This window comes from Acyrthosiphon pisum, chromosome A1, assembly GCF_005508785.2.
Source record: "Acyrthosiphon pisum isolate AL4f chromosome A1, pea_aphid_22Mar2018_4r6ur, whole genome shotgun sequence".
Taxonomy (NCBI): domain Eukaryota; kingdom Metazoa; phylum Arthropoda; class Insecta; order Hemiptera; family Aphididae; genus Acyrthosiphon; species Acyrthosiphon pisum.
Window position 1 is genome coordinate 21,914,516 of NC_042494.1, and position 10,609 is coordinate 21,925,124.

A 10,609-nucleotide genomic window follows, 5' to 3' on the forward strand; every position below is an offset into this window, starting at 1 on the left:
CATCCGGGTTTCTCTTTAACTTAAGGGGATTCGATACCGTGATTTCTGTTTTCGTCTAACACATGCGTGACATAGTATTTTAGACGTGTTTTTTGCCAAACATACCAATTAATCTAATGAAGCGATAAGAATTCTGTAAGCAGATTTGAATTCGTCATCAAGTCTACTTGAAATCGACTTTCCCATATTTTTGATATTATTCCCCAAATTCCAGAAAAAGTCATATAAAAAAAGAGTTTTTAGACATTTTTGTTTTTCAATTTTTGGAGAAGCTAAAATCAAAGATGTGGGAACGTCGATTTCAAGTAGAATTGATGACGAATTCAAATCTGTTTTCAGAATTCTTATCGCTTCATTAGATCAATTGGTATGTTTGACAAAAAACACGTCTAAAATACTATGTCACGCGTGTGTTAGACGAAAACAGAAAATCACGTTATCGAATCCCCTTACCTATTATAATATTAGATACAAATACAATTTCACAACTGACTACTGAGTATAATTAATGTAAAATGTATATTATAATGACATCAATTTCCAATCATATTGTGTACTTAGTATATTTATTATTTCAGTGGTATTTAGATTAAGAGTCTAAACATAGTACCTAACTAGTAAGACAAAAAGTAATAACATTAAGCAATATATACGTATGTATTATTTATGTGCTTAGGTAGTTGCAGGGATGTATAAGTAAGGCTCCATAATATGTGAGCATGCGCATCCGCCATTTTGTTTGAAATAAAATATTCTAGATAACAGTAAAATACCGCCAAAATCACAGAGCAACATAATAGGTACCTACGCATTTAATTTTATGTAATTTATTTATTATGTCTTAACTTCTTCACATCTATTATATATATTATATTATTATTATATTTTATATTATATTATATTCTATTTATTATATTAAAATGTCGTGTTCTGCCGTAAACTGCACGAACCGACGTACTCAGGGTGTTCGGCTATTCAGATTTCCGGCTCAACTTGAACGCAGAAAAATTTGGATAAATAATATCGGAAGAGCTCAATGGCAACCTACAGAATCTGCTCGTCTGTGTGAAGTAAGTAATATTTTATATTCAATAGTGATTAAATAGGTACTTCTATTTATTAAAATTATTAGAGTAACACAATAATATAGAAACGTAGTTAGGTACCTACTTATAGTAGATTTTCATACAAACCGACCGAATTAGCCTAAAATGTATTAAAATAATCATAGTTTCAAATAATTAACAAATGTAGGCACATTTAAATTAATTACACTACTGCATTTTTACGATTTCTCGAGGTTTGAAATTAATATACCTAAATATTTATGGTTTGATTCATTATTTTGATTAATCAGTTATTGCTGCCATTAATGTATTTTTTTAATTACCAGGTCCATTTTGAAGAGAACCAATTTGAAAGAAAAAGGATAGATGGCTGGATTAAATTAAAATGGAACGCCATTCCCACAATTTTTAATATTTCAAATCCACCAAAGAGTGTGATGGCAAAAAGAAAATCCAAATACAAGGTGTGCATTATACAAAATACATTAAATTAAAGTAAATTTGTTTTTTTCTTGTCAAGAATTAAATGTACCAAATAATGTGTTTTATATTATTACTCTATGATTTTGGACAACAACACAATTAAACATGTGTAGGTACACAGTGAGTAATACAAATGTATTTAGTACCTAAAGCAACCTTTTAATTCCCTTTATATTATTTTTTAAATTAATTTAGTAATTGTACACATAATAATTAGTTAAATATTTTATTTAATTGAGCAAATATGTAGTATTTTTTAGACACGTTACAGTCTCCCTTCAAAAAATAATAAAATAATATTTTCATTTATTTACTGAATAAATAGTTTAATGTTTTAGATACTTGATCCTCCTTTGAATGTCCGATCAAATGAAATTGAAAATACAACTGGTGCAAGTATGCAGTCATTACAGTCTGTAAGTATGAATTTTTAATTAGACTTTATCAACTTGAATTATATACAAAAATATAGCACATTAATTTTTATTATAAATTGCCATTAATAAAATATTATCTATTAAATTAATAATTCTTGAATGTTTTAGATACCCGATGATACTACATTGAGTGTTGGACCAAATGAAATTGAAAATACAACTGATAAAAATATGCAGTCATTGCAGTCTGTAAGTGTGATCATAAAATAAAATATTAAACCAACTACCTATGTGATTTGGTAGTATTTATGAAACAATACATCTAATTTTGTTTTTTTTGTACTATGCGCCATACACAAATTTATTTTTTATTTTTATTTTTATTTACAGTCATTACAAATGGAAAATGAAATGTTGAGAAAGGAAAACGACCATTTAAAAAGAGCAAATGAGCAGTTGGTTAAATATCTAGAACAAACTAATGAAAATTTTAAACAACTAGAGGATCGATCAAAGTTGTTAGAAAAGTTTCTGAATAAAGACCAAATTATGGCGTTGTCAACTAACAAATTACATGAATGGTCTAAAGAAACTACATATTGTCAAATCACTAAAGCTAAGATTCAGTCTTAGCAGAGAAGGAACAACACCATCTGCTCTTGCATGTTTAAGAGCTCTAAAAATAATATCAATTTCACAATTTGTTTCTGATGTGAAAAAATTTTCATACTGTTCTGACACTGACGTTTTCCTCATTGACTATTTTTAAAAGAAGAAAATCCATGTAGAAAAAGTTAATTCTCATGTTCCTGTTAATAATACAAATGCTTAAATTGATCTATCTATGCTTTTATAGATACTTATAGCTTAGATAGCTTTAAAAAATTAAATATGCAGGATCAAAATATATAATTTTTACAGGGGCCCCCCTAAAATATGCAATGATATAAAAATAACCTTCCCCTCTTGATGTAACATTAAAGGCTTCATTGTTAGTTATTTCTAAACGTATATTAATATTACAAAACAATAAACTATAATTCCAAATACAATTTAAAAACAATTTGATAACCTTAATATTTTGATAGTATATTTTGGATAGTTTGAATTTATATTAAATAGGTAACTTATACAATACTATGTAATAACTTAAAAATAGAATCGTAATTAAATATTTTACTACAAACAATCGTAAATAATATGTAAAGTAACTACAAACAATAATGAATAAATAAATATATTACTATCGACAATATTGTAACTATATTTACTAGTAACTAACGGAGGGACGGACGAAAACAACAATATTATAAGGAGTTCTAAACTTGTATTTATAAACTTAAAGACTTACAAAATGTGTGTAAGATGTGTAAAAATGTGTAGTACTCCATGAATTTATATATTACACTATAAGCTATATTATACATAAGTAATGCACAAGTTATTATTATTATTTTATTATATTATTATTTTATCGACTTTCCATTATACAAACTCTAATTGGAAAATTAAAGACGCTCCACTATAAAGTAAACATTGCCTAATTAAAATTTAACGACTATAATATCATGACCAATGCACTCAGATTATTACCGGGTCAGTTTTATATAATTAGATGTCTCTTGTATGCAAAGGTGGGCATTAACTAGTTAAAAAGTTAAAGTTAAGTTAAAAAGTTAATTTTTTTAACTTTTTAACTTAGCTAGTTAGTTTATTTTCTAATCAAATTATGAACTTAACTAGTTTAATTTACAGTTGAAATAACTTAGCTTTTCTCAGTTTATTTTAAAAAAATCCATCAAATTGAAAACATTTTGAAATTTTTCGTTTATACGTAAATATTACTATATCAGTATAAAATAAAAATAATCCAATAGAAAAATACAAACGTTTGCTTGATAACATAATTTTGTGTATATTAATATATTTTATTAAGTTGTAAATTAAATATTATGCGAGTTGCAATTATAAATGTTTTTAATAAAATTAATAATTTTAAATTACAAATTGACAATTGTTATGTTTTAATGTTTTATAACTTATAATATATATGAAGGTCATGTACTTATCTAACATCTCCACATATTATAACATTCAATTTCTATATGATATAATAAAATTTATTTGTTAAATTATTAATTTTAGATGAGTACCAGTGGCGTAGCGAATCATGTTTTTCAGAAGCAATTGCTTCTGGTTTTTGTGGGGTGGTGGTAGGTCATAACCTCATAAAGCACATATACACGGTCAGTCTTTGAACTTTATTTTGGGTGCTACCCCACCCCCCTATTTGAGCATATGAGTATCGTATACATCAGTTGGAGTAGGGTGGGGTAGGTCATAAATAATTTGTTTGCTTCCACATGATTTAAAGTTGGCTACGCCACTGATGAGTACAGTTAAATTAGTAAATAATAGTAAAGTAAAAGTAAAATGGTAACAGTGTACATTATGATAAAATTTCAATAAAATTGTTTTTTATAATTTATAAATTAGAAACTAGAAAGACACATTCACTTTTTATGTGATTTACAGCTTAATTAAAAAAAAATAGATTAACTTTTTTTAAACTGAGTTAAGTTAATATTTTTTTTGATATTAACTTTCAACTTATCGAGTTAAATTTATAATTTGTTAACTGATAACTTTTAACTAATCGATCTTGTGTTCTCTTAACTTAACTTAACTTGAGTTAATTATTTTCATTAACTTGTCCACCTTTGCTTGTATGAATATAATGTATATAATTATAAAAACTCTAATGTTGATTTTATTACCTATACATTTTTGAAACTAAGATTTCATAACAATATTTTTTGAAGCAAGTTGGTTATAAATTTGATTTCAATTGGTTGTGTGTTGGATATTTCACTATTTGGCAGGGGATGGACTGACCAAAGTGTGCTAGTAGCTAGTGAAGCTAGTGTGCTGGAGCTGAGGGTCACTGTGCTCAAAATATCGTAACAAAAACATTTGGTAGGTCATATTAATTATTACTTATTAGTTATTACTATGGTGTATTGTCTAATGCCTTATCATTGTATAATACTGATCTGCTTACCTCCCCGCCAGCATATGTGAATCAACTTCAGCTGTTTTTTCCAGAGAATCCTGACTATTTCTGATGTACACATTATATCTACCTACTACACTTAACATAATATTATCAATCCGCAATCTGACTGGTTTCTACATTAATAACAAATTTATAGGTGACAGTTATGAATGCCACACGATACTGGGAAGGCGGGAAACACTTTCCATACAAATAGATAGGTATTGTACACACCGGCCAGGTACTCAACGAATTCTTTATCATACCTAATAATTAACTACTATATTTTAATAAATTGTACTTAATTTTTCCATCAATAGCAAAAAATATTACAAGAAGATTATACGAATAATATGTTTTTAAACTTGTTTTTGTTATCTACCACGGCGGCACGGTAAATGTTGATTTAAACGAAATATTCAGATTAATTAATATAAAATAGTGGCATGTATGATACAAATAATTAAATTAACTATTAGATAGAAATATATTATAATTTTGTTTTTACAATTTGATTGTAAAGAGTAATACAAAATATAAAATGATTGTTCTAAATTTTGATTACTTAGGTACTGGCTATTAGATATTATTAGGTAATTATATCTTTTTAAATTTTAAATTTAGTTTTGTAACATTTTTCATTGGGTAAATTAAGCAAGATGCGGTAGCTGGGAGCTATTTAAATATAAGCTACTCAAACAAATTGCGAGTGAAGAATGGAGAAGGAGAGCTGCAAATACCTACCTATGCGGGTTGAAAAAAAAACACTTTTCATAGATACCTACACTGAATTTGTTAAGACTTGAACGTATTTTAAGAATTTATGTAAGTGCCTACTAATTGGTAGTCTCTCTTATTCTGCTGGGTATAAGAATCTAATTAAAATATAAGCAGTCATTAAGTATTTTATAATAATATGACGATATACGTGAGTAAAGTGTGGTAAATTTAAAAATATCATCATTCTTATTCTTATAATATACTAGTAAACGGTAATTTATTTGTCTACTATGAGAAACGATAAAGTGGCAATGGTCATTACTATGGCCAATATGATTAGTTGTATGTAGATTCCAAACTGATTGCTGTACATGATATTAATGGCTGCTGACGTCGCCTGCAAAACAGTCGGATTATATTATAAAAAAAATAATAAAAACAAAAATCGCTTGTATTGGTGATTGTAGTCAATTACCTGCAAAAACATGAATAATGACATGACGGAAGTACTGTTATTCGAGTATTTCACTCCGATTATGTTGTATATTTGCATGGTGAACCCACTGTCTCCTAAACCCAAAAGGAACCCGCAAAATATGGCCATGTATTGACTGAAATAATAATATAGATAGTAGGTAAGTAGTTATTTAGAAAAAAAAAACACAAATCCAAAATATGTTTATACAATTAATATTTTCCAAAATACAATATAAAAATACCTCAATAGATAGTGAGTCGATTACAGATCCCATCATTTCAAATGATGAAACAAAAAAAAATCTATGTACCTAGGTACCTATATAAAATAGATAATATCCTGACTGACTGACTGACTGGTTCATCATCACCTAGCCGAAACGCTGAAGCTATGAGTATGATATTTGGTCAGTAGTTTCGTTTTATTATGTATAATTTTTGCAAAATTCATTTGAAATTAAAAATTCTATGTTGTAATTAAAATCAATTAGAAATTAAAAATCTATAACAATAAAAAATTGTGAAAAGTATAATTTATTTTCCAAAAATGTGTACTTCACGAAATATATTTTTGAAAAACGTTAATAGTTTGAAACAGTGAATGCTTTACGTTAAATAAATCACCTAGTCTGTAGATACATAATATGTAAATATATTATATATATTTATTACTATTTTAAAAACACAATATAAATGTAATTCTAAATAAGTATAATAAGTAATAACTGCAGTATATTATGTATGTATAAAACTGAATTGGGTAATACAGGCAATACTGTAATATAGACATAATATTATAGTAAAACATTAAAATAATTTGTCAAAAATTTTAAATTATTGATTTAAAAAAAAAATCCATACTTAGGTTTGATAATAGATTTGGAGTAAGTATCGCCGAATGGAGAATCATTTGGTAAATTGACAAAGATCAAGCCGTACGCTACGATGTTGATGAAAAAACTGATAATTATCACGGTCGAACGACTTAGTCCAATGCATTTTGAATTGGATCTCTCAGATCTTTTATCCAAAACTGTGCATAGCAAAGAACCTGTAATCATCGCTCGCGTACGTGTCACAGTCACATATGATCTATACCTCATAATATTGATGTGTAAGTGGCGGTCAAACGTGATGATGCCTCATAATCTTTTTTCAATGTTTATAAAATTACTTATACATAGGTATAAAACGGTAATCTTAAATTATATTTTTAATGATCAATCAATATTGTATGTTAAAAAACCAACCACATCAACTCCCCCTCTCACCCATGACACAATCATTTGACTACCACTGACTGTGATGTATAATGTGTTTAAAAGTAGGTAATTAACATGACTATTAAATTCGAACCTGTGGCTTCACCGACTCCGGCCAATATTCCCATATAGATCAACAGTTGATTAGTGTTAGTGCCTAAAGACTTTGTGAACGCGATGCATGAACTGTACACTTCACTGTAAAACGATACGTGTAAACCTGCAAATAGGTAAAGTATAGAATAACTAAAACAAAAGACAAAAGTAGGTAATTTTTTAGTTGTGGGAAGGATGGGTGAATTTTCAAAAAAAGGGGCAGTAGCCAGTCAAGGTCAACATAATTAAATATTTTTCATTTATTCGGAACTTAAGAACTTTGTTTTCTTGGGAGTACGAGTACCTTTAGATAGGATTACACCTAGCTATCTAAGTTATAGTAAATTATAAGTTATAACTTATAAGTAGGTATTGAAGGTGCAAATCAGTTCAAAAAGCTGAATTCGAGTGTCTTTAGTACTTTGTATACCTATAGTTAAATAATTTTTATTTAGTAGTTGATTTCTCTTAATATATTTAATTTATAGTTTGTAATTACAACTGATCTGAGCGATCTTGACAATTTTAAATTGTAATAATTTTATAGTAGGTATAGTTATTTATTAAGAGCATAATTTAAGAAAATAAATATAAACGCTTATTTTAGTTTTCAGATCATGGCTTAGTTTTTTGATTACTTTACTTTTTTTTATACAAACTCTAAAACCCAGAGACCTGCTATAGGTACCAATAAATACTATAATAATACCGATAAACTGCTTATATATGCTTATAATAAATTTATATCATAGATAATATGTCGTGTGGTGACATAATATGTATGTGCTTCGACCGCATTTTCACATACCGATGAACATGAACAATGGGCTTAACAAGAGCATGTCTTTTGTCATCCTCATCGAATCCCTCAGCATTTGTTTCGGAATCACGCTGATTGGTTTTTGTAAGTTCACTTCGTTTTCCTCGCCATCGGCGTCCACGGACGGACGTAAGGCCATCAATGTAAGCGTGCCAAAACCACACACCACTGCCAGCACGGTGAACACCAGCTTTCTGGTGGATTCGTTCAGCTCGGCCTTGTCACGGAGCACCAATATCATAGAAACGTTTCCAATGCATATGCTGTAAGTACGTATTTCGTGTATAATAATAAGGGTGATCAGTGTTGTGGCTAGGAATTATACGTGGACCGTGAGGAGAGGGGTTGGTTGGGTAATCCAGGCAAGACACTCCCAGCGTTGCCAACCGTACGGTCTAACCCAGTATCCCACCCACCACCCCTTTTAGCTGGGAGACAATTGTCTCCAATGTCGGTCTGGCCCACCCGGCTACCTGGCGATCGCCGGGGGCCCCTGGATATTTTAATGAATTAGGGAAATTAGAGTTATATTGAAATTAAAGTTTTATGAACTCGAGATTCTAGACTCGGGTTCCAATTGAATCAATTTGTAAACATTGAACCATTGGTTATAAATACTAGTATTTATAATCGATGATTGAACATTGTAATTATTTATAGGTATTGCGATTACAATAACGCTATATTTAGTCGATATAATATCTTTAGATTTATGCCATATACCATACCTATAATTATATTATATCCATTAGTCGTGGTCGGCAGTCAGCACTGACGAGACAAAAATATTTTTACGATAATTTTCCAATAATAAGGTACACCCGTATAGCACATACACTGATACTACGAGTGATACAATCAGACGTCGCACACAGACACTCAAACTTATGCTCGCTAATCGCTGTACATAAATCCAAGGTTGGGCATTAACGAGTTAATAAATTAAAGTTAAATTAAAAAGTTATATAATTTTAAATTTTTAACTTAACTAGTTATTTTTGAATTTCAATAACTTAACTGTTAAATTACTAAATTTCTTTTTTAATTAACGTGAAAGTAACGAATTAGTTTATCATTTCAAAAAGTAAATTAAGTAAATTAATTTTGTTTTTAAATTTATTATATTTCACTGTTTCACAGTCTATTTCGTTTTCATGTCAAAAAATATTTACCGTGAATTGTTTAAAGTTAAAAATGTATATCATTCGAATCTAACTTATATGGAAATACTGTATAAAGTATAAACACTATAGTCTATATCTTAGTTTTGGGTTGGAAAAAAACTCAGTTCTCTAGCCTTGTATAAACAAATTAACCATTTTTTTTAACTTAATAAAAAGTTAACAACAAGTGTGTATTAACTATTAACTTAACTGAGTTACCAATAGTTAGATTAACTTTTAACTTTTAATTTTTTGTTATTGATGCATATTACTTAACTGAGTTAAAAAAAAAATCATTAACTCGCCCAGCCTTACATAAATCGATATCAAATACTTCATAAAATAATATAAAAATCTGATTTGTTGAATACCTAATATAATAAAATATATTTTAGTTCTTCCTTAGGAATGATTCTTGTTTAGCAACCTATGGATTTTTAAAACTTTTTTATTTTAAAAATGTGTATATAAGGGTGCTTTATAACAGGAATGGGCCACTCAATGATACTAGAGGGCCAATTTTGAATGTGCGAAAATCTAGCGGACCAGAGAACATAGAAAGCAAAAAAAAAAAACCTAATGTTAACTATACGCCTATTAAGTTTATAAGAATGTAAAGAAAAAAAGCCCGGCCAACTTCGTTTTGTAGTTATAGATGAAAAATTTATTTATTATTAATAATTAATAATTATTGAATATCCCCTACATGTTTTTTTCGTTCCTCACATTTTTTTTTAAAAAAATACTTAGTATACATAGTACATACTTAGTATTTGATTAAATGTAATATTAATAAAAAATATAAATCTAACAAAAAAAAGGTGGGTAAGTGGATGTCGCTCTGCTGTACAGTAGGTTAGAAGTGGGTCACTGTATAATGGACAGTATTAAATTTGAATTCAATGATATAATATCACTGTATAAGAAAAACGATTCTGAGCGGAGACGGTATATCAGTCTATGTATTAGACATATATATACTTATCTATGGTATTAAAAAAAATGACCTATAATAGGTACCTATAATAAATTCCAAATTAATCATATCATAATATCTATTAGGTACTTATAAGTTATAACGCGTTATAC

At 28.3% G+C, this 10,609-nt stretch overlaps 2 protein-coding genes across 2 annotated transcripts; one reads left to right on the plus strand and one right to left on the minus strand.

Moving 5' to 3' along the window:
* Positions 1-1,202: 1,202 nt before the first annotated feature.
* LOC100570331 lies at positions 1,203-2,966 on the plus strand. The gene is made up of 4 exons (XM_029486365.1): positions 1,203-1,531; positions 1,889-1,966; positions 2,096-2,176; positions 2,318-2,966. The coding sequence occupies exons 1-4, from the start codon at positions 1,373-1,375 to the stop codon at positions 2,558-2,560; spliced, it is 561 nt and encodes a 186-aa protein (XP_029342225.1). The 5' UTR covers positions 1,203-1,372; the 3' UTR covers positions 2,561-2,966.
* Positions 2,967-4,701: 1,735 nt separating this feature from the next.
* On the minus strand, positions 4,702-8,826 carry LOC100167251 (UNC93-like protein MFSD11). Its single transcript, XM_008183795.3, has 5 exons — positions 8,346-8,826; positions 7,536-7,661; positions 7,041-7,230; positions 6,178-6,313; positions 4,702-6,099 (listed from the first exon to the last, which is right to left on the minus strand). Exons 1-5 carry the CDS (start codon positions 8,596-8,598, stop codon positions 5,980-5,982), a joined length of 825 nt encoding a protein of 274 aa, XP_008182017.1. The 5' UTR covers positions 8,599-8,826; the 3' UTR covers positions 4,702-5,979.
* Between the last annotated feature and the right edge of the window lie 1,783 nt (positions 8,827-10,609).

Coding starts and splice junctions, on each gene's coding strand:
- LOC100167251 (XM_008183795.3), bottom strand. CDS start 8,598: ATGATATTGGTGCTCCGTGACAAGGCCGAGCTGAACGAATCCACCAGA. Junction 7,662..8,345: donor CCCATTGTTCATGTTCATCG/GTATGTGAAAAT, acceptor ACCTATTTGCAG/GTTTACACGTATCGTTTTAC. Junction 6,314..7,040: donor AAATCTATTATCAAACCTAA/GTATGGATTTTT, acceptor TTATTATTTCAG/TCAATACATGGCCATATTTT.
- LOC100570331 (XM_029486365.1), top strand. CDS start 1,373: ATGTATTTTTTTAATTACCAGGTCCATTTTGAAGAGAACCAATTTGAA. Junction 1,532..1,888: donor AAAGAAAATCCAAATACAAG/GTGTGCATTATA, acceptor TTAATGTTTTAG/ATACTTGATCCTCCTTTGAA. Junction 2,177..2,317: donor ATATGCAGTCATTGCAGTCT/GTAAGTGTGATC, acceptor TTTTATTTACAG/TCATTACAAATGGAAAATGA.